The 25,558-nt window shown below is 44.4% G+C and overlaps 1 protein-coding gene across 1 annotated transcript; it reads right to left on the bottom strand.

Annotated features, from left to right (window-relative positions):
- Positions 1-11,757: 11,757 nt before the first annotated feature.
- Positions 11,758-20,894, bottom strand: CLDND1 (claudin domain containing 1). Its single transcript, XM_073308531.1, has 5 exons — positions 20,794-20,894; positions 15,770-16,065; positions 13,593-13,700; positions 13,015-13,152; positions 11,758-12,898 (listed from the first exon to the last, which is right to left on the bottom strand). The coding sequence occupies exons 2-5, from the start codon at positions 16,050-16,052 to the stop codon at positions 12,678-12,680; spliced, it is 750 nt and encodes a 249-aa protein (XP_073164632.1). The 5' UTR covers positions 16,053-16,065; positions 20,794-20,894; the 3' UTR covers positions 11,758-12,677.
- Between the last annotated feature and the right edge of the window lie 4,664 nt (positions 20,895-25,558).

The raw sequence follows: 25,558 nt of genomic DNA, 5'->3' as shown, positions 1-25,558 counted from the left end.
GATGGGGAAAGGTTCATTAAAACTCTATGGGGATGAAAACTGTTTGGTTCAGGTCACTCGCCGATTTCTAAAATGCAGAGAGACCAGAGCCACTGCCAGGGACAATGACCCTGGGCCAAGGGTGGGGAAAGTGGGAAGAAAATGATTCTATGTCTGCATGCATGTAAGCATGGACCCCTAAACACAACCATTCTCCCTATGTGAAAAAGACTTGGGCATTGGCTTGGGACAATTAGTACCCAATTTCAGTGGGATTTGGGTTGGGTGCCTAACTCCTCTAGGCTCTTTTGAAAACCCCACCCACCATCTCTCTGCTGAAAATCTTCTTTCAAGTAGGAGAATGTATGGGGGTGACGGTCTCCCATGCAGGTTCTGGGAATTCTACTGGCTGATCTTCTAAGAACTATTGGAGACAATGGAAGGACGCTGAACTGAATACGCTCAGGTATTTTAGAGACCATCAACGGCTGCTAAAAAATGAGGAAAAAATGAATCATCTTTACCTAGGGAGACCAGAATCTCAAAATTCTCTTGCATCATGTCACCATAGAGGTTCCAGGGCCGCTCATCCAAATGAGCCCCCTTTTCCTCTGAGAAATGCCCAGCTACCAGAGACAGCAGCATCTGGGCCACTTGAATAGTATTCCTAATGCTCCAAAGGCACATGGTGCTTCCAGATACTTGTGAGTTGGTTTTACAGGTGGAAGCTAAGGATGAGAGGGAAAGAAAAAGGGCAGGAGAACAGAAAGAAGAGAGGTTTTAGGGCATAGAAGGTGAGGGAGAGGACAGAGAAAAGCATCTGAGTAAAGGAAATGGAGAGGCAGAGAAAGGGAAGGGCACCTTGCCTGATTGCAATGGGGAGCAACAGTTCAATTGGCCAGAAGATGGCAGCCTATCAGTTTATAAAGTATTTGCTAACAAATAAAACAACACAAAAATGGGCACTATACCCTCATCTCCCCACAATTCCCACAAAGTAGGGCCCTGTCTCACACACCCTCCTCGTCATCCTCATTTGAGCGATCAGGGTTAATGGTTTTTTTACCTGTTGCCTCTGTCTCTTGGATGCTTGACGGACTAGCTGAAAATCTTCCACTAGGGCTGCCGCCTTGCTGCTGTTCCCTGGAAATTGTTCCTGGACTCAGATCTGCATTTGCTCAGGCAGGATTGCCAGGAGCTCCTTCGTGTGGATCTTTGCCTTCAGCCACTGATGGGAAAGTTCCTGGAATCGGCTGTAAACCTCTGTGGGTCCTTTGGCCTCCTGATAGCAGAATTGCCTATGGTGCTGGCGGTATGTCTCTGTGCTGATGTCGTACCACTGGAGAATTAGCTTCCTTCCCCTTACCACACTAATCTGCCTCTCTGGCATCCCGGCTGCTATAGGCCTGTTGGGCTTTTCCATTTAGTTATGGGACAAGTGGGACTGTCCTCTAGGCCAGTGGCAGGCTTCAGCCACTCATCTGAAGGAGGTGAGATGAGCCTGACTATCACTCTCTGTTGTTTTCGTAAACAGCTTCAGTTTTTCCCAGACAGGTGGGGATGCCAGTGCTGGTACAGCTTGAGGAGGGCTCCTTCGGGCCTGCCACTGATGCTGTGCTATTTCCCCCTGCTGCTGCTCGTTCTCGTCATGCTGTGGTGCCAGTCATCTCAGTAATTCCCCGAGTGTCTCAGAATGGAGCGCAGGGGGTGCTTTTCCTTTTCACTTCCATTCCTCTCTTGGGCCAGGGCCTACCTCACCTTGCTCCTCCACATTTATTTGAGGTTGTCCCATCGGCTCTGGAAGAGCCTGTGGCTGGAAGCTCAGCTTATGCTTTGTGGCCACTATAATTTTCTGGGAGATTGCCTTATTCGAGCTTCGGTCTGTGTTCTCGTCATCACCTCTCCATACCTCAGTCATATACCAGGTGGAGAATAAGAACATAAGAATAATATGGCCATACTGGGTCTGACCAATGGTCCATCTAGCCCAGTATTCTGTCTTCTGATAGCAGCCAGTGCCAGACGCTTTAGAGGGAATGAACAGAACAGGGCAATTATCAAGTGATCCATCCCCTGTCGTCCAGTCACAACTTCTGGCAGTCAGAAGCTTAGGGACACCCAGAGCATGGGGCTGCATCCCTGACCATCTTGGCTAATAGTCACTGGTGTACCTATCCTCCATGAACTTATTTAATTCTTTTTTGATCCCAGTTGTACTTTTGGCCTTCACAACATCCCCTGGCAATGAGTTCCACAATGACTGTGCATTATGTGAAGAAGAATTTCATTTTGTTTGTTTAAACCTGCTGCCTATTAATTTCATGAGGTGACCCCTAGTTCTTCTATTATGTGAAGGGGTAAATAACATGTCCTTATTCACCTGCTCCACACCATTTATGATTTTATAGACCTCCAACATATCCCCCCTTAGTCATCTCTTCTCCAAGCTGAAGAGTCTCAATCCTTTTAATCTTTTCTTAAATGGAATCTGTTCCATACCCCTAATCATTTTTGTTGTCCTGCTCTGTTCCTTTTCCAATTCTAAATTTATCTTTTTTGAGATAAGGCAAGCAGAACTGCACATAGTATTCAAGGTGTGGGCATACCATGGATTTTTATAGTGGCATTATGATATTTCTTGTCTTATTATCTATCCCTTTCTTAATGGTTCCTAACATTCTATTGGCTTTTTTGACTGTCACAGCACCTTGAGCCGATGTTTTCAAAGAAATCTCCACAGTGACTCCAAGATCTTTCTGGAGTGGTAACAGCTAATTTAGACCCCTTCATGTTATATGTATAGTTGGGATTATGTTTTCCAATGTGCATTACTTTGCAACACTAAATTTCATCTGCCATTGTGTTGCCCAGTCACCCAGTTTTGTAAGCTCTCTTTGTAACTCTTTGCACTTTGGACTTAACTATCTTGAATAATTTTGTATCTTCTGCAAACTTTGCTATTCAATATATTAATAAATAATCTGGAAAAAGGGGTCAACAGTGAAGTGGTGCAGATCCCAACCTCTGGATTTATACCTTAGTGTCCCATAGTTGGGTCAACACTTCCAGTCACATCCTGCAGCTGATACCATCTAGGATGCCTTGATCATTTATGGACCTGTGAGTGACACTCCAAAGACTGAAAACCTTTACACAAACCAGAGGTTTATTTATTGGATGAATTTATTTTTCAGTGCATCTATCACAACTCCTTGGTGCACATGAATACAGATTTTAAAGAAAATAACACATCAAAATATAATTAAGCTCATTGCCTGCAAAAAGCAGCATAGTGCAACAACTCCGGAGAGATATGTGGAAAGCAGAAACTTTGCCCTCCAGTTCTGAGGGAAGGGAAAATGGAGCTGAATTTTACCCAGATACTGATGGAAACAGCCCAAACCATCTCACTTGTAGAGTCATTGTCCACACCATTAAAATTACTCAGAGTAATAAATGACAGTGACTCTAAAAGCAGGCCAGACAAGAAGTCCATTAACCAGGGAATCGTAGGTTTAAGGGAGTCCTCTGTACATCCCCCCATCCGTACAGTGCTCAGCTCCAGAAGGTAAAAAACACCATTTCAAGGGGCTGAGGAAATGGTTCTGTAGCGTCTTGAAATGATGCCTCCCTGAAACTAAACAGCAAACAGCCGATATGCAGCACCAGCTGAGCACTGGTGAGCAACTACTGCCCCACTGCCCACACTCCTACCAGCCAGCCCCCCCCCCCAGTATCATCCAGCCAAGTCTCTGTAATAAATGTCAAGTCTTCTCAATGATTAAATTGTAGATTTAATCAATGACTAAATCAAGGTCAGTGTAAATTTATTAGCCACTGCCCTTGCATTTTTAATTGGGCAGGTAAACTTCTAGGAGCAAGAGGTGACTCTTGGAGGATTAACCAAGAAACCCAGTCAATACAGAAAGGTCCCACGGCAACTTACCTACACATTCCTCCAAGCCTGTAATGTTAGCTGCCCGTACCCAGTCAAGGTAGAAAATGCCCTCCCAGGGCTTGACTTCACTACAAAATGTTACTGTGGTTGAACTTGCATGGGAAAAATCAAGTTAGCTAGCACAAGTCTGAACATGACTATGTGATCTGTGTGGACCAAGAAAAACTGTGTCCAGCACGACATAGGCTAACTGGGCTTAGACCTGGAATTCAATCATGGTCAGCTGCAAGATGAAGAACACAATCTGGTCTGGCCTTAATTACGGTTAGTTGATGTAATGCTCAGTATAATTGATCCTGGTCTACATTGACTGGTCAGCTATTGTGATTGTTCACAACTGCCTTCAAATGGGAGGAAATTCTGTAGCATAGACCAAGCCTACACTGTCTCCCTGCTTGACTGTCTTATTTTATTTTTTGGTGATCATTACAGCAAGGAGAGCATTAGGTCTGGAAGGGAACACCCCGCTTCTTGGGTTGGAGGCTAGACAAGCTGGCCTGGTTCCCCTCACAGCTCTGTCATGGCATCTCAGCCCAGACCCACAGCTTCCTCTGCTTTTCAAGCCCTGGATTACCCCCACCTCGCCACAAGCTGTCTCTGTGGTGGCTGGCTGGTAGTGGCCTGTAGCTACACAGACCCCTCCATGTGCTGTTTTGGAGGGCTGCGGTCCCTGCTGGGCTGCAGCAGAAACACTTCACTCCTCCCCCTGTGCTACCCCCGATGTGGCTGAAGCTGACAGACCTTCCCTCCCCTCCTAGGCTGCTGGCTAGTTTCCCTTCTCCTTTTGCTCCCTCGCCCAGACTCACCGCTCCTACTGTCCGCACACCGGGAGCGGGTGCAGCGATTTCCTTGTGGTCTGTGCACAGCAGGCTGTTTCCATCAGAGACAGGGATCCATCCCCTGGTGGACACCAGCTGCCACCAGCACTCATGGTAAATCACACCTGCTCCAGCTACAGCGTAGACATAAGGCTCAGACACCAGGTTCCAGGGGACAGACAACTGTCACACAGAATGGCCCCCTCAAGGATTAAACTCAAAACCCTGGGTTTAGCAGGCCAATGCTCAACCCACTGAGCTATCCCTCCCCCCCCCCCCCACAGGCAGCTGGGCAGGCACAGGAAGCTCCCTCCAGCATGACATCCACTCTCTCCTTCCCTAACCTAGGGCTTTCTGATTCTCAGAATGGGAGGGTTTAGCAACTCTATGGTTTAACTCTTTAAGCCCAGACATAGTAAAAGGTAAAATCATAACTGGTGAATGGTCTCAGACTGGGATTCATGTTAATAGATCATAAATTTTCTGCCCATCACACAAGCAGTTCTATTTCAAATATATAGGATACTGCTAACAGTGAAGAAGGTTAATGTTAAGGATACAGACAGCTGTGGGAGATAAGAGGCACAGAAAGGCTCCTTGACAGTTGTGATTTTCAGTGTCACTCAGTGCTTTAGGTGCTTGCCAGAACTCAGGGTTATTGTGTCTGGTTCCAATGGGCTGTACAGCAGCAAGATGTGCACAATACCCAACACCACATATGCTGTGGCAAACCCCAGCCGCTAAAGGATTCCAAAAGAATACACTACAATCAATCTTGTTCTTTAGGTGACTATTTCAAATACTTTTAAAATAGGTTTACTGTTTAGTCATAGATTTGTAAAGATTGGTTTGTTAGAAAATATATTAAGGGTTTTTTTCCTTTGTAAATAAAATGATAAACTCTCACTGTATTTTGTATCTTTTTTGCAAACAGTAAGATACACGGGGCAATATTCTACATCCATTTAACACAACATTTAAAACAGGTAGAGAAGAAAGAAAGAAAGTTGGTAAAAAAATTTTCCTGATAAACTGCAGAGCCATGGGATAAATTGTACTTATGTGGCTCTCATTGCCACACATGTGGTGTCTGTGCAGCTATATAATTACAGAGGTTATTTCCTGCCAAGGCTAGTACTGATGCAGAAATGTACGTTAGGGGTTTTGAAAGCTCCAGTTTAAAAACAGAGGAAGAAGTAACAATTTTGCAGTAAGAGGGTTTTTTGACAATACCTAAGAACAACTTCTGATCCTAGTTTCCCCCACCCGCTATTGGGAGCCTTACTGTAAAAACTCAAGAGCTCTTGTTTTATTGTAAGCTTCTTGGGGAAGGGACCACCTTTTTGTTCTGTTTGTACAGCACCTAGCACAATAGAGTCCTGGTCCATGACTAGGGCTCCTAGGTTCCACAGTAATTGAAATAATAATAATAAGAGCAAATGTTACTCCAAGTTGCAGTTATTTCAACAGAGAAAAGAATGAGTAGATTAAAGAAAGGGAACATTATCTGCTGAAATATACAAATCACACTAGCAGGGAACACACACATATAAGGAGACAGAGAATCTGAAATGTAAAGACAGTAAGTCATGGATGTTCATTTCAGATTGTCACGATAAATAACAGGTGTCAGATGTGTTCACATAATACTAAAGGATGCTCATTTCAACGCTCATTGTTCTAAATCATAGAATTGACCAAGGGCAGGTCTACACTACCACTTAATTCAATCTAATTTACGTCCCTCAGAGGTGTGAAAGAGACACCCCTGAGCAATGCAAGTGACAGCGACCTAAGCGCTGTCCACACGGGTGCTATGTCAGCGGGAGACGCTCTTCCGTCGGCATAGAGCATCTTCACCAGATGCGCCACCGCGGTGCTAGTGTGCCAATGCAGAGCTTCTCGTGTAGACCTGCCCGCAGTATGGTAAACCAGATTGAGAGTCGACGTATAACGTGGTGCTAGATGTGCCAGACAAATATAGTATATAAAAACTGATGAGGAGGGGAATGGCCATTGCTGGTCTCACACTGAGATTGTACGGTCTTTAAACTTTAAAGAGAATAGGATGAAATTCAGAACTGGAAAGCTAAAGGTGAATGCCTCTAGGACATCTACACTTAGATGGTACAAAACACAAGAAAATGACCTGTGGGAAACCTTGGCAGACAGATGGACCTGATGATCCAGAGATCTCCTCCATATTCAAATACTAATTTCTTAAAAGGGTATGAATGATCTCCACTGGTTTATCCCATATTACCAATTAAGGTGCAGTGCCTTATTCTTTCCAATGTGTCTCCGATGATTGACACATTCTGTGGTAGATTAGAAGATGAGCTTCCCTGTTAAGAATGATTTATTTACACTGACAAAAGGACCTGTAAGTGTGTGCTTAGAAGACGACAGGCAGCTGGTAATTCCCATAGATTTCCCCAAAGAATAACTTCACTATTCTTTACTGAATCTTAAATACATTTTGGTTTCTCTCCATTATTGCCATAGATAAATAATGAAGTCATGGTAGAGAAGAATCAAAGACCGGGACAGAGTTTGTTCTCAAGATTTTTACGTTCTTGGTCTCTAGATTTTTGTGAGCTATCTGCAATCTACAGATTCTTCTGCTTTGGTTGTTTTTGGCACTCTCTCCTATAACACTGATTGGGAATTTCTGCATGACTGCATTAATAAAGATTAATTCTCACCTGCAGCACTGAGTGCCCCTCTTTATGTTTATTTCACTGAAGGGGAAACATTGCTTTTAAATGCTGCGGTCTATTTTAACCACTTCCCTGCTCTGTGCAGGTCTCTGCTAACCCCTTGCAATTCTGTATTCCTAGTGGTTTCTCTGTGCTGACAGGCATAGAAGCCCAGAGTTCAAAGAGTTAGCAACTGAGAAGAAGATATTTTGTAACAGAAAAACATTGGGGGTATGGACAGGGCCATTCCTACCCATATGGAAACTACGCAGCTGTGTAGGGCACCAGGAAATTTGGGGCACCAAATAGCCCCAAATTTCTTGGTGCCCTATGCAGGTGCGTGCTGCTCCAGCGGCCAGCCCGATCCTGCGGGAAGCTGAGCCAGCCCCTCGTGGGCTGTGCACAGCAGGGCCCAGGAAAGCTGCTCCCGCCCCCTCCACCCTGCCCTGCCCTGCCCTGCCCCGCCCCACCCCACCTCTTCCCAACCCTGCTCGGCCACAGCCCTGCCAGCTTGGGACTCCAGAACCCTGCCTTGTTGCAGCAGGCTAGCACGTCAGACTCAACACAGATCCAGGTCGGGTCCACGCCTCCAAAGCTGCAGACTTTAACCAAAAACTGCTCAGCAGGTCATCTGTCTCCAGCATCCCGCTCCCAATGGGATCCCAACCCCAAATAAATCCGTTTTACTTGGTGTAAAGCTTATACATGGTAAACACATAAATTGTCCGCCCTCTATAACGCTGATAGACAGATATGCACAGCTGTTTGCTCCCGCAGGTATTACTCACTTACTCTGGGTTTATTAATAAACAAAAGTGATTTTATTAAGTATGAAAAGTAGGATTTAAGTCAGAGGTGGGCAAACTACAGCCCGCGGGCCACATCTGGCCCACAAGACCATCCTGCCCTGCCCTTGAGCTCCCGGACCCTCCCCCCACAGCCTCATCTCGCTGTGCCACCAGTGCCCTGGGCAGCGGGGCTGCGAGCTCCTGCTGGGCAGCACAACTGTGAGAACCACCTGTGTAGGGTATTAAATTGCTCCCTGTAGGAATGGGCTATTTATGGTGTACTACTTACAGCTGCCAGTCCTGGTGCGGTGAGCCACATGGTAAGGGGGCAGGGAGGTTGGATAAGGGGCAGGGGGTCCCGGGAAGCAATCAGGGGCCAGAGGGCAGTTGGATGGGGTGGAGGTGCTGGGGGGCGGTCAGGGGACAGAGAATGGTTGGATAGGTGTGGGAGTCCTGGGGGCCTGTCAGGGGGGTTGGATGGGTCAGGAGTTCTGAGGGGGGCAGTCAGGGGGCAGGCTGTTTGGGAAGGTACAGCCTTCCCTACCCGGCCCTCCATACAGTTCTGGAACTCTGATGTGGCCCTCCCCATAACACCTTTTTGGGTCAGGACCCCTAAAATTACAACACTGAAAGTTCAGATTTAAATAGCTGAAATAATGAAATTTACGATTTTTAAAATCCTATGACCGTAAAATTGAGCAAAATGGACCATGAATTTGGTAGGGCCCCAGTAATGAGTGTGTGACAAAGGGCTCTACTCACTGGTAGATGGTACTGCCTTGTTGTGGTTCTGGGGATAAGCTCTGCCAGGCCAACACCATCCAGCACTCCATCGCTTCTCCACTCTAGTTCCAGGAACTGCAGCCTCCTCTTCGTGACTCAGGCCTCTGGCCAGGTCGCTATATTGTGTCCCTTTCCGGGGGTGAGTCAAAGTCTCTTCTCGCCAGCAGTCTTAGGCAACCCTCCCATTCACTGCCACAGGTGCCACTCCCTGAGTGGCTGGTAGCAGAACCCAGGCCTGCCCTCTACTCAGGGTTCCAGCTCAGGGATGCTAGTCAACCGTCATCTGATCCCTCCTGAACCTTGCTGCCCTTCCCTGAGCTGCTTCTATACCTTCTGGCTCTCCCCACTGCTCTGGGTTTGCCAGCCCAAGCTCCCACCTCCCAGAGAGTAACTGTAGGCTATCTGCCTCTGTAGCCCCAACCACACTTCCCTTCTCCCAGGGAGTGACTGCAGACTACTTCCCTGCAGCCCTTTTCTGTTGCCAGCTTCCCGGCTTTATAAATCTGGCCCAACTCCTCCCCCAGCTGGACTTCCTCAGCCAACTAGGCCTTAGCACTCCTTGGCTTTCCTCTAGGTGCAGCTTATAGGTTAATTGGCCTAATTTACCCATTCAGGCCTTGTGTGGGTGGACACCCACAACAAAGTGTCAAAAAAGAAAAAGGGGGAAAAAAGAAAGAGTGCTTCAGCATTTGAGAAACAACTACAGATTTACACTTCAGGAGGAAAAAAAAAAGTGGCTCCAAAAAGAGAGAAGGGTCCCACGGTTTAGGCTAAAAGAGGATCAAGGATCCAGAACCTTGACAATCATCTGATTGAAACAAAAAAAGCTAGCTTGCCTGTAAACTGCACTGCCCCAGACCTGATACAGGAAAGCTGAGAGCTACAGTACCAACCATTTATTAAGTAAGAGCACAGAGAGGACTTGGTAGAGACTTCCAGGCAATAGCAGCTCCTCTGCCTTTTCAGTGGGGGAGAATAGCAGCATCTTCTTTCCTTTTGACCCAAGCAGACAAATGTCCAGGTGAGGGTTCAAATGCCTTAGCTTTTAAGAGGAAAGGGGAAGGAAACAACCAGGAAAAAGATCACCCCACCCAGGAAACTAACATGTCTGAAAAACACAGATCAGGTCACAAACTAGCAACTAGAAGCTCCCTGGTTACTCTTAGCTCTGCACAGAAGAATTCATTGCTCTCTTGGAGTAGATATTGGCTCTCTTGGGACATTTTGGGGAAGGAAGGAGGCATCACCATTCTAGACCTTTTCAGAACAGAGGGAAAGGAACTACCAAACAACAGGATGCTAATTTCCCTTTTATGCAGCAGCTGACATTTCAGCTGTTGGCTTTAGGCTGATTGTCACTTTCTGGTATCACAGCCATATCTGCCTTCTTTCATTTTGTAAAGCTCCCTGCACTGATAATAAATCACTACCCCCACAGGTGCAAGGATCAGAGCACCAAATTTACAACACAGCACTAACTTAGCGACTGTATCACAGATTTTTAGTTCAATATCCCATAATGGCTATTCTATTAGCACCCATGAAGCACTGTGAGTACTAGGTGTTAACATTATTGCTGCAAGAGGCTTTGGAAATTGATATTATCCTTAGCGAAGGCTGGCAGAATTCCAAAGCCTGCTCTGTCCATTTCTCAACGCCATGGTGAACACTCATGCTGGCTGTATGGTACCTTTGGATAGAAGTATGGATGCTGAAGTATACACAGTTATATACAGGCACTCCTTAGCACTTGGTTTGATATTGGTGTATCACAGTATAATAAGATATTGCACATGATCAGTATGTCCTTCCAACTGTCATTTTTATTTTTTTTAATTTATCCCATTACACAGTAATTTGGTTTGAGTAGACACAACTGTGATTAATTCCAAAAGGGTGGAAGCTGACACACACTGCTACTCAGCACATGCCAGTTTTAAGCAGCAGGATGTATCAGTGTAAACATGTTTAAATACTATACTTTCTTCTGCTGAAGTGCTTTCTTCTAATGAACAGAAAATAACTTCATCTCTTCATACTTTGACAGTTGCAAAAAGAGTAATAGCAAGATTCTGTCTGCCCAGCAAAGGTACAAGAGCTAAATTCTGCTGCTATCAGATACACCAGTGTAAATCCAGAGCAACTCTACCGAAATGGAATTACTGTAGATTTATACAGGTGAGAGAGACAGGAGAATCAGGTTCCGTGTGGTTCGCTGAGTCAGCAAATGCAACCCTGATGGGTACTCTTGTTCAGAAAGTTGTTACAACTCAATTCACTCTCAATGAGATGTTTCTTTTATCAAACCAGCAGCAAGAAAGGAAGGGGTTTAAAACTTGTTAACCAACTGGGAACAGAATTTTTTTACTCTCTGAATGTTGGGCTTGTTTTCCTCCAAGACGTACAACGAAAAGCTGGATGGACTCTGAGCAGCTGAAGGGCAGATTTGTATACGGGATGAGCTAACTGGGAACTAAGGTTTTTCCACATCTCACTCAAAAGACGTGACGATGAACAGGCACCCTTAAAATGAAGTGATTTTAAAAAAACAAACCCACCCCACTCTCTTCCTCCATTAAAGAGTCCCTAAGGCAAAGGGAAAAAGGTTTTGTATAGAAACTGGTCATCCCTCTCTCATACTTGAGCACTATGAACAACAGTGACCAGACAATATTATATTAATCTGTCTCAGGGCATTCCCTTTTTCAATCAAATTCACAACAACTCTGATAAAATTTCTGAGCCTTTACTCTGGTTTATTTGTGTGTTTTAAACAGGTGTGGGGCAAGGTGGGAAACACGCAGCACATTTCAAAAAAACCTGCTGTGTGCTACATGGGGCAAATAAATAAGCTTTACAAAAAGTTAGATTTATTTATATATATACACATACATATACATACACATGTTAACCAAATTAAATCCAAATCTTGCATGAGGCCTGCCCCTTCAACACAGTAAAGGAAGGGCCCGATTTTACAGCAGGCACAAAAGCTACAGCTGACTGCCCCAATCACATCAGTCTGGTCATAAAAGGCTGAGAGGAGAAACTAATGAGAGTAAGAGAGAGAAAGAAACAAACCAGATTACAACACAGATGTAGCTATAACATTTCTACACACAATTCTGCACATCCATCTCTGCTTGGTGCTCTTAGAGTGCATCACCTGCTGGGATCTCATAACATGTAGTGCCCAATTCTCTATTATTCACACTCTGCAGTTCTCTCATTCTTCTCCTGCATCTCCCTCTTTTCTTCCCCTATTCATCCTCTGCCCCACAATGCCTCTCCTGTTTTTTCAAAGCAGATTTAGATGTGAGTGTCCAGTTAGGGTAGTATAATTAAAAAAAGGGGATGAACTCTTAAGACTACTTCCACAAACAAATAAAAGGTTTTTAAAAAAATTATACAGTAAAAGTCTGTTAAAATTCTGCAGACTTCTGGCAAGAGAAAGCTGTTCAAGTTTGGTAATTTGGCCCAGAGGCCTTTGTCTTCAAAGCCTGCAGACCACCGAAACTCAACTGGCAAGAAGCACGCAGCGCATGGAGCAGATACCTGTCCAAAAGAAAGATGGGGTACGACTGGGAAAAGGCCTATGATATTGAAACAAAATACTGTGAAGCAGCAACTGGCCATGAATGAAGTGTCCTATTTATGCTACACGGTATGCTTTCAAGAGCATGAATTCCTTCCTGTTGGTGCGGGCTGCCCAGATGAAGAGGGCAGCTGCCATAAACTGTAAAGGAGCAGAGACACAAGCCAGGCAGAAGGACCAGCCAAATTCACCCTGCACATCATCAGGTGGGTGCAGCTTCTTGTGGAGCAGCTCAATTCCAGCTACGTAGCAGCTGACTGAGCCCAGCGTACACAGACCTGGGGAATAAACAGTACAGGACAATCAGCTTACAGTACAGATGCCCTGGCTGACATGGTCAGGGAAGTCACACTGCAAGGAGAGGAAGAGGGCTGGAGCACATAACAGGACCCACCTGCAAGGAAATGTAGGACTCCTATGGCAATTGCAGGGTAGAGGCTGCGACAGGCACAAGCACAAAGACCAATCAAAGCCCCAAAGCACATCAGCCCTAGGCTGACGAAGGGCAGGAGAAACTGCAAACGCCAAAGATCTGTGTATAAGAGAGAGAGACATCCACAGATATGTTAAAGACATGTCAGTGTCTGACATTCTCCCTGCCCATCTATGTTCATTCCCATACACTACTCCATCAGGGACCTCCAACCTGAGCTAGGAAGGACCACTGCCTCCTGTGAAAAGAGAGGGAGGAACTTGAATGTGTGTTCACTTACTGAGTTTTCCCACAACACTGTTCTCTGAATTAATCCTTTCCTAAAGCAAACAAACAAATCACGTACCCTTGCCTTCAAGTCATGACTAATACCCAGGGTTATTATATGAAGCATTAGCTGAGGTGGGCAGATCAAAATAGTTACTTCTCTCCTTATTCTCTCACTAATGATTTAATCTGGAAATGAAAATGTCCTCTTCTTTTCTTTCCCAGCCTCCTTTATCCCCCACATCTACCTACCAGAGGTGAAAAGCACTTACAGGTCCGATTCAGGTCACTACCACTATTGTGGTTCCCAGGCTCCATATACTTCTCCGCAAATTGATCAGAGAGGGAAAAACTGATGCAGCTTCTGACCATATCAGTTTCTGGAGGGGGGAAAAAATGCAATAACCACCATTAGTTTTATTCCTTATTTTCATTTGACAATCCTGCTCCCATCCAGCATCTGCTGTTCTTTTTACATGAGAAATCCCTTTAGCTATTTTTAGGGTGAGAACCGTTTTCAGAAGTAATCTTTATAAAGACTAGCCACTCCCCCTTATTCCACTGCTTCCCTGGATCAATTCACATCACACATTTACAGCCAAAGCAATAAATAATTCCTTCACAGTTCACCACTCTCATTTTTTTCTTGATTTAAGAGCACTATGTCCCCTTGTCAGAAGGATAAACAACTCTCTCATACTCTGACTCATTTTAATGAGTCTCATTATTAGGAGTTACAATAGTAAACTGCGTTTACTATAGATTAAGTAAAAAGAAAAGGAGTACTTGTGGCACCTTAGAGACTAACCAATTTATTTGCTACAGCTCACTTCATCGGATGTAACTCACGAAAGCTTATGCTCAGATAAATTGGTTAGTCTCTAAGGTGCCACAAGTACTCCTTTTCTTTTTGCGAATACAGACTAACACGGCTGTTACTCTGAAACCTATAGATTAAGTATTACATCAGAGAGGAATATTGAAAAACTGTGCTGGCATATACAGGTCACTCAAGTTTTGTGTAAAGCTAGCTTCATAGCCAACTGTGTCATCCCTTGCATGACCCCTCAGGAACGTTGTCGGGGTAGTTGAAAATAAAGTATGTAATATGCTAGTGCCGACCAAATTATTAAAGTGAGTGCTTAACTACGAGACCATAACGTTTTCTTTATACTGATATTCCATTAAAATAAATGTATTGTGCATTTATTTCAACATGTGACATAAACTTAAAATAGGCAGCACCTCCAGGCAATCTAGAAAGGTCTGCACCAGTACTTATTGATACAACAGATTGGGTATCTTGCACCACACGTATTTCAAATACTGTGTGGTCAGTGCTCTTCAGTCTTTAAATTAGACGTCCAAACAAAGCAGCGGTGTTTAGCTCAATGTGAAGAGCTCAACGCCTTGTTAAACATTTCATGGAACACAAGTACACTTTTTAAATACTTCTATTTCTGTTATTTCTGAAACAAATTTTTAGACATTTCATGGTGTTTGTTCCCATTGAAAATCTGTCCATTGCCACTCTGAAGTTCTAAAAGACGCTTTTGAGTTGAGCTAGTTGAAATTTTCATCAAAAAGATCCTTAATTAGAAATGGGGTTTCACTGAAAATGATTCCATGGGAAAATGTTGAGACAATTTCTCATTTTTCAAAAAAACAGTCTCTAAATGAAAAATTTCAGGAACACACAATTTTTAAATGTATTCAAAATTTTTCATTTAGAAATTGTGAGAAAATGCTTAACTTTTCAACCACACCGTTTCCTCTAAAAAAGTATGGAAACAAATAAAAAAAAAGTTACTTAAAAACTGTCAGAAACAATAACATTTTCACTTTTGCAAGTAATATTTACTCTCACTTTTTAAACTCTAAGTGAGAAAAAGTAACAATGACATTTCTTTCAGTTGAAAAACAAAGTGCAGAAGAAAACAAATTACACTGACTCACTTTAAGATGAAACTGAGGATTGGTCTACACTACCACTTACGTTGGTATAACTACGTCACTCATGGGTGAGGAAAATCCACACACCCCAGTGTAGACAGCGCTATGTTGATAGGAGGTCTTCTCCTGTTGACATAGCTACCGCCACTCAGGGAGGTGGAATACCTACACTGATGGGAGCAGCTCTCCTGTCAGCATAGGAAGCATCAGTGCAGCTGAGCCGCTGTAGCGCTGCAAGTGTAGACAAGACCTTAACATATCAAATACTGGTTCTCTAAACACTCACTAGCAGCTGCATAAGGCTTTCCTTTTGCATCTTTAAAACTTATATTTGCCCTAATTGTTTAATAACCAGAGAAGCTTTCTGGAAAAGTGAGGTGACACAGATCCATTTTGAGGAAATACTGTTTGATATCCAACCCTTAAATTGCAGCTCAAGGCAGGAAGGAACAGGGAAGGTGGAGGAAAACGCTATTTGGAGGATGCACTAATTCACCTGGTGGGCTGTACCAGTGAGAGTTTTTGGGAACAGTGATACATCTCCGCCACAATCCAACTGTGCCATTGCACCGGAACAGTGCATCTGTATAAGTCTTCTCATCTGCTTCCATACTGGTGAATTCCTCCAAAATACTCCTGCCAAGTTCGCTGGCATTTCCAGCTGAGCTATGGTACTCATACCAGAAATCTGTACCGATTGAGGCTGCCATATAAATGGTGGAAATGAGGCAGAGCACGCAGGCAATTACTAGAGCTGTAGCAAAGCGGTTATCCATCATGGTGTCCCAACTGCTGTGGGAGGAATAGAAAGGTGAGAAACACAGAGGTTCAATTAATAATAATAGTAACCCCCCCGAGACCAAGCACAAGATTGACCCTGCTGGGATAAACTAGTCCCTTAATCCCACGACCAATCCCTCCCTGAATGCATAACAACATCGCTTCCTTTTCACGTTCAACATGCGACAATGAAGGAGCAATGTTTCGTTCCAAATCCTGAATCCTCCCCTAATTATAAATAGCTCAAGTGTTCAGTGAACATTAAAGATGAAATATTAACCAAGGTCCCGTCTACCACAGTAATCCTACTTCACTTGTCTGTTCGGCCATTACAGTGCCCACACCCAATGCAACTTCATTTGCAACAGATATCCACTCATGCTCAATTACCACAGGTGTATCCATTTACATAAAAGAAACAGTCATGCTTCTTGCCCCAGGCAAGACTCAGTAGGAGTAGGAAGCAGAGATAGTAACTGCTTGGGAGAGAACACGAGGAACACATAGTACAATGCACATTTTTAAATATTTATGTCATACCATAAAATCCTTTACAAAGTGTCAATTATGTACCAAAGCATATATGAAGTCCTTTAAATTGAGATTTAAAGATGGGAAGGGATTAAGAATATGTCTACCCTGCAATTAGACACCCACCGCTGGCCCATGCCAACTGACTTGGGCTAAGGAGCTGTTTAATTGTGGTGGTGTTCAGGCTTGGACTGGAGTCTAGGTTCTAGGACCCTGTGAGTTGGGAGGGTCCCAGAGCTTGGGCTGCAGCGCAAGCCTGAATGTCTACACCACAATCGAACAGCCCCTTAGCCTGAGCCCTGTGAGCCCGAATGAGCTGGCATGGGCCAGCTGTGGGTATCTAACTGCAGTGTAGACATACCCTCAGTGACTGGGAGAGTGGAGGGAATTATTAAGATTTATAAAGCTTCATAGTAATGTCTCACACTTTTCTCTTTTGTCCACAAGGATCTAAAATTGCTTTATAGAAGGTATATTTAGTAGCAGTGAGTCTGTCAGTGTTCTTGGTTTTATACAATTTGGGTAGTGGCAAACAAGTAACAAGTGAGTTTAGAGTCTAAAAAAGGATGATGGGCACAAAGCACTACAACACAGCAGCATACGGACCCTGAAGTATGAACGCTCTGTCAAATATTTTTGTTTTTATGGGTTTTTATTAAAAGTAGAAAAGGGAGGGAGATTGATGTACATTGATTGCAACAATAAGAAGTGAGAGAATGCCTAAAGCATGGAGTAGGTGAAGGAGATAGCGCACACAAGAAAAAAGCTATTTTCACAGCAGCAAGTGATGAAATTGGGGATGAGGTGATAAAGAATGGAGTGAAAGCTTTCAGCAAGAAGCAGCTTACATTTCATACAGAAGAAAAGGCAAAGTAATCATAGAGAGTTGAAAAAAGGGGCAAGTCACAGTCAGAGTAACAAGAAATGAAGAGAATTTTACAAAAACATTTTAGTAGGACTGGAGGACAGAAAAGATGGGAGCATGCAAGGCCAAAGAGGAGGTGAAACCAGCCTCACAGCCTAGAAGGGTTCTAAGTGAAATTACTCCTGGGGGAATTCCGCACTGCTATGCAGAATTCATGTCTCCTGCAGATCTCCCTCCCACCCCCCGCAGAAAATACATTCTGTTGGGAAGGTGCTGTAATTACACCTGTTGCCCACCAGGAGCTGCTGTGGTGCCAGCCGAGACGGCAGCAAGCTCCAGGCTGGAGCAGCCAGTCACAGAGCGGGAGGAGGAGGAGGCTGCTTTCCTCACAGCACCCTGCCTGTGGGACCAGGTGAGGAGGCACGGGATGGAGGGCTGGATAGGGGGAGCAGACAACGCAGGTCAAACAGGGCTTCTGTGGGGGTCACACAGACTGAGTTCAGAAGGGCTGGAGGCAGGGAGACAGGCGGGGGCACAGGAACTAGTAGAGACACAGCATTGAGCCAGGATCTGAATGGGAGTGGAGATGCAGGGGCACATGGGCAAAGGGAGGCGAGAGATTGGGGGTTCAGGGACAGATGGGGACGGGGGATGGAGTGCAGGGACACATGGGGATGGGAGAGTGGCTGAATGGGGGTGCAGGGACACACGGGAACATGTGCAGATATGCCTGACTGAATGGGAGAGGCTAGGGGCTACCTGGCGTTTGCATGGGGGAGGCTCCCCAACTCCCTAAAAATCCCTCCCCCCTCCGAAAAACTGTTCCATACTTCTCCCACCCACACCCAACAACTCTCCAGATTCACTCCCAGGCTCCTTCCCAGCAATTACTTCCCTCTCCATCAGCTCCTCCATTACTCCTGACTTTCCCATGCCTTTGCACTGCTTCTGAGGGGTGCGGGAAATAAATTCTGTATTGTAGTTTAAATTTATTATTACTCAAAGTTCTGTATTAATATTCCTGTTAAAGAATCTATTTGTCAAAAAACATTCCTGAATATTTTTTGTTGTCTGTATTGTTAGACATACTTGCTGACAGATATTTTGAAATAAATTACCAAAATAATTGAAACTGGCATGGTTATATTGTGTCATTTTAAAAAAAATATGCAGAATTTTAAAATATTGTGTGAATTTTTAATTTTTTGGTGCAGAATTCCCCCAGGAGTAAATAACGTATCCAACTGAAATAGGGAGAATGTAAATGCCCTAACTGAAATTTGCTCAGGACACTAGGGAAAAATATCTTGGGAATTGATCAGGGCCTTAGTTTTAGACCTGTTAACAAAACACACAGTCAGAGAGTGACTGTGTGACGAAGTGGGGGGTTCTCTTGGTTTTTTTAATGGTTTGCATGCGGAAGGGGTGGGACTCAGTTTCCCTGGGTGTTACTGGTTTAACGAGGCGATGGGAGAGGGAGTTTGTTGTTACAGAGGACACCGGCGATGGAACTTGTGGCCCCAGCCAATGGCTGGAAGAATGGATACCCCAGCAACTGGTGACCGGGTGGCCCAGCTCAGGAGTCACAGCCGGTTCTGGCCAGTGGGAGGACAATCGGCTGCAAAGCGAGGACCCCGGTGACTTGACCAGCTGGTTCCAGCCAGAGGGTTGCAAAAGATGGCTGAGAGGAGAGGAGGTCCAGGCGACCCTGTTTACCTGGATAGAAGACAATGGACAGAGGTGGGGATTGGGGGAGGTGATATCAGATGCCCAGCTGAAAAGCACAGGGGCTCGGGACTGGAGAGGGAGAGCAGGCAGCGTCCACCTGGATGCAGGAGAGACTCAGGGTGTGTCTACACTTGAAATTTCAAAGCGCTGCCACGGGAATGCTCCCACGGCAGCGCTTTGAAGTGCGAGTGTGGTTGCACGCGAGCGCTGGGAGAGAGGTCTTCCAGCGCTCCTGGTAATCCACTTCCACAACTCCCAGCGCTCAGAGCCTATCTACACTAGACCTTTAAAGTGCTCAGACTCGCTGCGCTCAGGGGGGTGATTTTTCACCCACCTGAGCCAGCAAGTTAGAACGCTATAAAATATAAGTGTAGACAAGCCCTTAGATGTGCTGTGCTGAGGGTGGCCAGGCCTGAGGGCCCTGAGAGTTTCCTATGCTGTGTTCAGGCGCTTCATAAATCATTGTGTTTTAGGCTGGCTGAGAATCACTCCAGTCTAGGGAACAGGGTTGCATTATTCCCTCTGGGAGTGGAGGCCCTGGGGGTCCAGAGCAAGCGGACTCTCTGAGGGGGCCCACAGCGAGAGACAGGCATTCTAAGGCTCAGAGAGGTGTGGTTCCAGGAGCCTGAGGGGTCTAATCCCGAGAGAGTAGACCCCCGGAGAGAGTGGACCCCCGGAGAGTGTCACACTGAAGGGGGTTCCCTCCAGGGACCGTACCAGCAGGAGAGTGAGTTTGTGTGTGTATGGGGGTGGGGGGTTGAGAAAACCTGGATTTGTGCTGGAAATGGTCCACCTTGATTATCATGCACATTGTAGGGAGAGTGGTCGCTTTGGATAGGCTATTACCAGCAGGAGAGTGAGTTTTTGTGTGTGTGTGTTTTTGAAAAAAGGGGGTGGGGGGATGAGAAAACCTGTATTTGTGCTAGAAATGGCCCACCTTGATTTTCATACACATTGTGAGGAGAGTGGTCACTTTGGATAAGGTATTACCAGCAGGAGAGTGAGTTTGTGTGTGTGGTTTTTTGGAGGGGGGTGGGGGGGGTGAGAAAACCTGGATTTGTGCTGGAAATGGCCCACCTTGATTATCAGACACATTGTGAAGAGAGTGGTCACTTTGGTTGGGCTATTACCAGCAGGAGAGTGAGTTTGTGTGTGTGTGGGGGGGGGGGGCAGAGGGTGAAAATTAACGAAAGGAGAGAATACGACTTTTAACCTGACAGGGTCCTTTATCTCACACACGCCCTTAGCAAGGGCGATGGTGGTGTTGAGGGGTATTTCATTATATTTAATTGGCCGAAGGGGGGGGCGGAGGAAGGAGAAACGTGACAGGCACAGCCTCTGAGACAAGACGACTGTGGGGATTTGAGAAGGGGTGTGACTCAAGAGAGTGAAAAAAATTTTTTTAAAGGGAATAAAAATCGATAAAGCACAAAATCAGCAGAAGAGGGGAACCCCCCCCCAGCGCCCTGCCCCCCAGCCTGCCCCCCCCAGTGCCCTGCCCCTAGCCCCCCCCCCGCCCCGGACTGCCCCCCCCGCCCCAGGTACCCCCTCAGTGCTCTCCCCCTGTTACCTCCCCCCCACGTGCCCCAACTGCCCGTACCCCGCCCCGCACTCACCATCCCCTTCCTCATACCCCCGTTCCGACTCCGCGGCGCCGTTTCCGCCTCCCACCCCCGCACCGCGCCGGCAGCGGGAGCCGCACGGAGACACTCATCCGCCCCCCCCCCCAGGCGCCGGGCATCCTGGGACTTGTAGTGCCCCGCTGGCCCCTCGGCCCTCGCGGCGGGCCCGGCGCGGGGCATCCTGGGACTTGTCGTTCACATGGAGGGTTGTTCGCAGCGCACCCTGGGAGTTGTCGTCTGCACGGCGCTCGGCACCCTGGGAGTTGTAGTTTGTCACTGCCTCGGCTGTCTGCCCCGTAGGCGCTGGTGGGGCAGGGAGGAGCTCTGCGGCGAGGGTCACAACAGCTACATTTGTGCCTGGTTTCAGAGTAACAGCCGTGTTAGTCTGTATTCGCAAAAAGAAAAGGAGGACTTGTGGCACCTTAGAGTCTAACCAATTTATCTGAGCATGAGCTTTCGTGCGCTACAGCTCACTTCATCGGATGCATACAGATGAAGTGAGCTGTAGCGCACGAAAGCTCATGCTCAAATAAATTGGTTAGTCTCTAAGGTGCCACAAGTCCTCCTTTTCTTTTGTGCCTGGGCAAAGCAGAGCTAGGGCCTCCTCACATGGATCTGGTTGGCTCTTCTCCTCAGCCCTGAGGAAAGAGGGCAACTCTTCTGCCAGGTGGGGTGCAATCCCCAAGTGTGGCTGGGCGCCTGCAACTCACCAGTCAGAGGCCTACATTGTAAAAATCATAGTTAAAAAATTATTTAAAAGCTTCCTTAGATGACATCATGTCTCCCAGATGTTCCCTGCCCCATTCAAATGAGATTCTCACACAATGCCCTGGCTGCATGAGCTGGGGCTTTAAGGGAAACAACAAAGTGGGTGAGACCAGCAATACATTCACAAGTGTTGACAACAATTACCTCCTCAACCCATTTAATAAAATCCCCACCCCTCCTACACATCCTGCACAGGTTAAATGAGGGGCCTCAAAGGGGCAGAGGAATCCATATGTTAAGTGTGTTTTGATTAGAAACCTAGAGTCTAACCACTTCCAGCTTTGGTTTTACAAAATTGTGCAAAACTAAAACAGAACCCTCCATCAGAGGTGCCATGTGGGAGGGGCAGCACATGAAGTCAGATGCCCCCAGGATTTCTGCCAGAGTTTATATGTCCTACCCTGAAAGCCGCTGAATATCACCAGACTCTTTTAATTCTTCCCCCCTGCCTCCCAAATCAACAATACATGTCCTTCCTGCCCTTCATCCTGGTTCTCTGCATCTCTTTCCATAGGACAATCCCATACAACTCCACCTCTTGACCAGCTGGAAAGCCTTCCACAGTCCACATGACCCAGAAAGCTATTGGGGGGGGGGGAAAGAGGGAAGGAGAGAGAGATATTTCAAAATAATATTTGAACTAGAATAATTTTGTTTTAGAAAAGTTTTCACACACATTTGTTTCAATATTTTACCATTTATTTTCAAACATTTTTCGTTTAGCATTGTTCATTTTTGAAATGGAAATTTTTAAAAAGGATTTAATTTAAATTTTAAAACATTTTTTAAAATCCCACCATGTGATTAAGAAGACATAAAAATTACACAGATGGCCACAAAAAAATTTTTTTTTCTCCTCTGTTTTTCATTTTCTCTTATTTTCCCCTTTCCCCTCTGTATAATATTTGCCTGGTCATTTTAGCCACATAGCAGGATTTTTTAAAATGTATCTAAAAATAAAAATTTGTTTTGGAAAATTTGCTATTTTTAAAATAGGCAAAATGATTTTTATAATAAATATTGATTAAAAGTTTTGCAAAAATTCATCTTTTAAAGATAAAATACTGGTTCTGAACAAGATTTGTTAATACTTGAATGGAAAGATAATGAAGGCTAATTCAACAGTTTTATAAAAAATAGCAAAAATAGATTTTTTTAACAAATATCTATGTACAAAGAGCATTTGTAATTAAAATTTTTGGTTAAAAAATTGCAACCCACTCTAATGATCAGCATTTCTAATGCCCCTAAACCACAGTAGAAACATCAGTAGACTCCATTAGAATTCTTCAGATGGTTTTTCCTGCTCACTGTTGGCTTCTTCTGTCCTCTTTATTTATTTATTTTTTTACCAATGGCCCAAGGCCCAGCCAACCAACAGATCGATTCTGTTTTTCCAAACCTAAGTTGCCAACGGTAATTTCCACTAGGAGAGAAACCCAAAGGGGGAGAATGTGCCCTACATCTGCCATAACCTTCCTGAAGAATAGCCCAGGTTATCACCTCCATCCACCTTCCATCTACAAAATTACCCCCTTGCCTAACTATTGACTCAGTGCCTGCAGTTCTTACCCTAACTAGTGTTACAGCTTCCCCATTGCTTCAAGACCCTACAGAGGACAACATGTCCTACATCTGGCATACACAGCATTTCAGGTATCCTAAACTGGTACCAGATAGAGAAAATAACCCCTCTCAGCTGGCATGCCTCTTGCTATTACAATGACAAGTGTTAGAGAGACCCCAGGCTGGAATCTGTATTAGCTGGGTGCCTGCAAACTTACCATAGTCAGTGTTGGCAAGACTATACATTTTTTCCTCTTTAATGGGTGGGCAGATCCTGCTTCTTTTCCCTAGTGCGGGCTTCTGAACTGTATCCAGTTATGAGTTATTGCATTCTGTTTTATATCCAAATTTACCTCTGTTCCCCCTCACTGTTATTATATTATCTCACTGTTTATTACCGTCACTTTTTATTTGATGTATTTATTATTTCATTTTATATAAACACCCCAGGCAAAAAGCTTGCGGCACATGTAAAACTTACAAGAAAAACACATTTAATAAGTATATATAAACAGAGAGACTATCAGCCGATTAAAAATTTTGATGTTGGAAATGCTGAATCGTGAATCTAACTTTATTTGCATTCAAGATATTAAAATTAATATTGCCTTAGACTTCCTATGCTGATAGTGTGGCCATGTATCTCATTTCTGAGTTTGTCACAGAATCAGAAGGCTAGTATCACAAATGTACTATAAGCCTTTCAGCACTGAGAACAAGGAAATCATCTGTATGATCGCTAGTTTCTGCAAAGCTGCTGTAGCTTTAGGGGAAACACAATTGCACTTCAACTTACAGCCATCATGCTTAAGAGCGTCCTAATTCTGCCTTAAATTACCTTGTTTTTTCCCACAGGGAAGACTAGGAATACTGCACATATTGAGGTAATATTAGTTCTATATCAAAGGCAATTAGAGTACATTTTAAGCATGACAAATGTATGTAAAGTTGTCCCAAGATGCCTTTTTGAACATTGCAAAAATATAACCATTAAAGGAGAATGGTGCTAATTCAAACTAGTGTTAGAAATGACTGAATTTAGGGCCAGATTTCAGAAGACTTTAGCTCCCATGTGGCTGCATTTTCAAACAATCTTAGCTGAGCCTTTTGAAAATCTGGCCACAGATCTGGTCACAATGATGGCTGAGAAGTACTGAGCACATTTGAAAAATCTGGTCCTAATTTAGGTGCATAAATGGGAGCTAAGTTCTACTGAAAACCTGGCTGTAGTTGTGGATGCCAGAAAATCTGGCCCTACATGATTCAGAGTCCTTACTGAATCAACACAATACAAAAGCAAGGCTAATACATTCAAGATACTTTTTTGCTGCTTTTTTTGACAATTATAGATCACTTATTAATTATTTATGATAATGCTTCATATTGGACTTATAAATGTTCTGAATTATTTGAAAAATAATTGTTAGTAATATGGTAATTCACTACAGAACCCAGAAAGCATGCTAGATACTCTGTAGAACAAATAGAAATGATCCCTGTTGCAAACAGCTACACTCTAATTTTTAATTAAACAAATAAGTTTAACAAGCTGTAGGGAAGGGATGGACTGTGAAACTACAAAGGTACAACTATGTAGTTTTTCAGTTTGGGCACATGCATATCTTGATGACTCAGTTAAGGTCTTTTTAAATATTTATGACTGATTCACTTCTTGTGAGAATTGTGGAAAAAGTTAATCTTAAGGAGAAACTGCTATTAAATCATTAATGTTGAGAGATGCTGCACACATTAATGAGCTTCCCCTGAATCTAGTTCTAAATACACTATAGAGGAACATACCATACGTATTTGCTAGCATGCTGGAATTATTGTGGAGCTAATTTTAATTTAGAATATTTCCTGACACAGTGACTGAAGGGAAAGGAATGCCCATCTCATCTAGGTATACAATTTTGCAAGTGATTTTTGAAAGAAAAAGTCCCTTTGAATAGAAATGAAACGAAACTGGCCCAGTTCTCAACTCACTATTAGAGCTGGCTGAAAACTTCTGAATTTAACATTTTTAAAAGAAATATGGGGACAAAGTTTTGCGAAAATTATTCCTATTTTTCAGCCATCTCTAGTCACTGTGCCACAGAATCACAGAAATAAGAAATGCGAAAGATCTTTTATCTTGTTTGGTCCAAGGGGTCTCTAACCTTTCTATTTTATGATCACTTCATAACAGAGATCTTTTCACAGACCATAAAACTCATATCCAAAAAACACCAAATCCCAAACCAGTTGGCTCTCAACATCTTTCATTCAGTGGACCAATGGGAAAGTTCCCTGGATCACTGATGATTCATAAATCTAGTCTATCCTTGTGCCTGGGAAGGACAGGTACTACACTGTAACTATACTTTGTGGAGTTTGTGCACTGTAATTTTAAATGTTCTAAGCTCTGAAGACTAGCTCATTTCTC

Source organism: Lepidochelys kempii, chromosome 1, assembly GCF_965140285.1.
Source record: "Lepidochelys kempii isolate rLepKem1 chromosome 1, rLepKem1.hap1, whole genome shotgun sequence".
In the NCBI taxonomy this organism is placed as follows: Eukaryota; Metazoa; Chordata; order Testudines; family Cheloniidae; genus Lepidochelys; species Lepidochelys kempii.
Note: the sequence above shows the minus strand (reverse complement) of the source record. Positions and strands in the feature narration are given on the sequence as shown.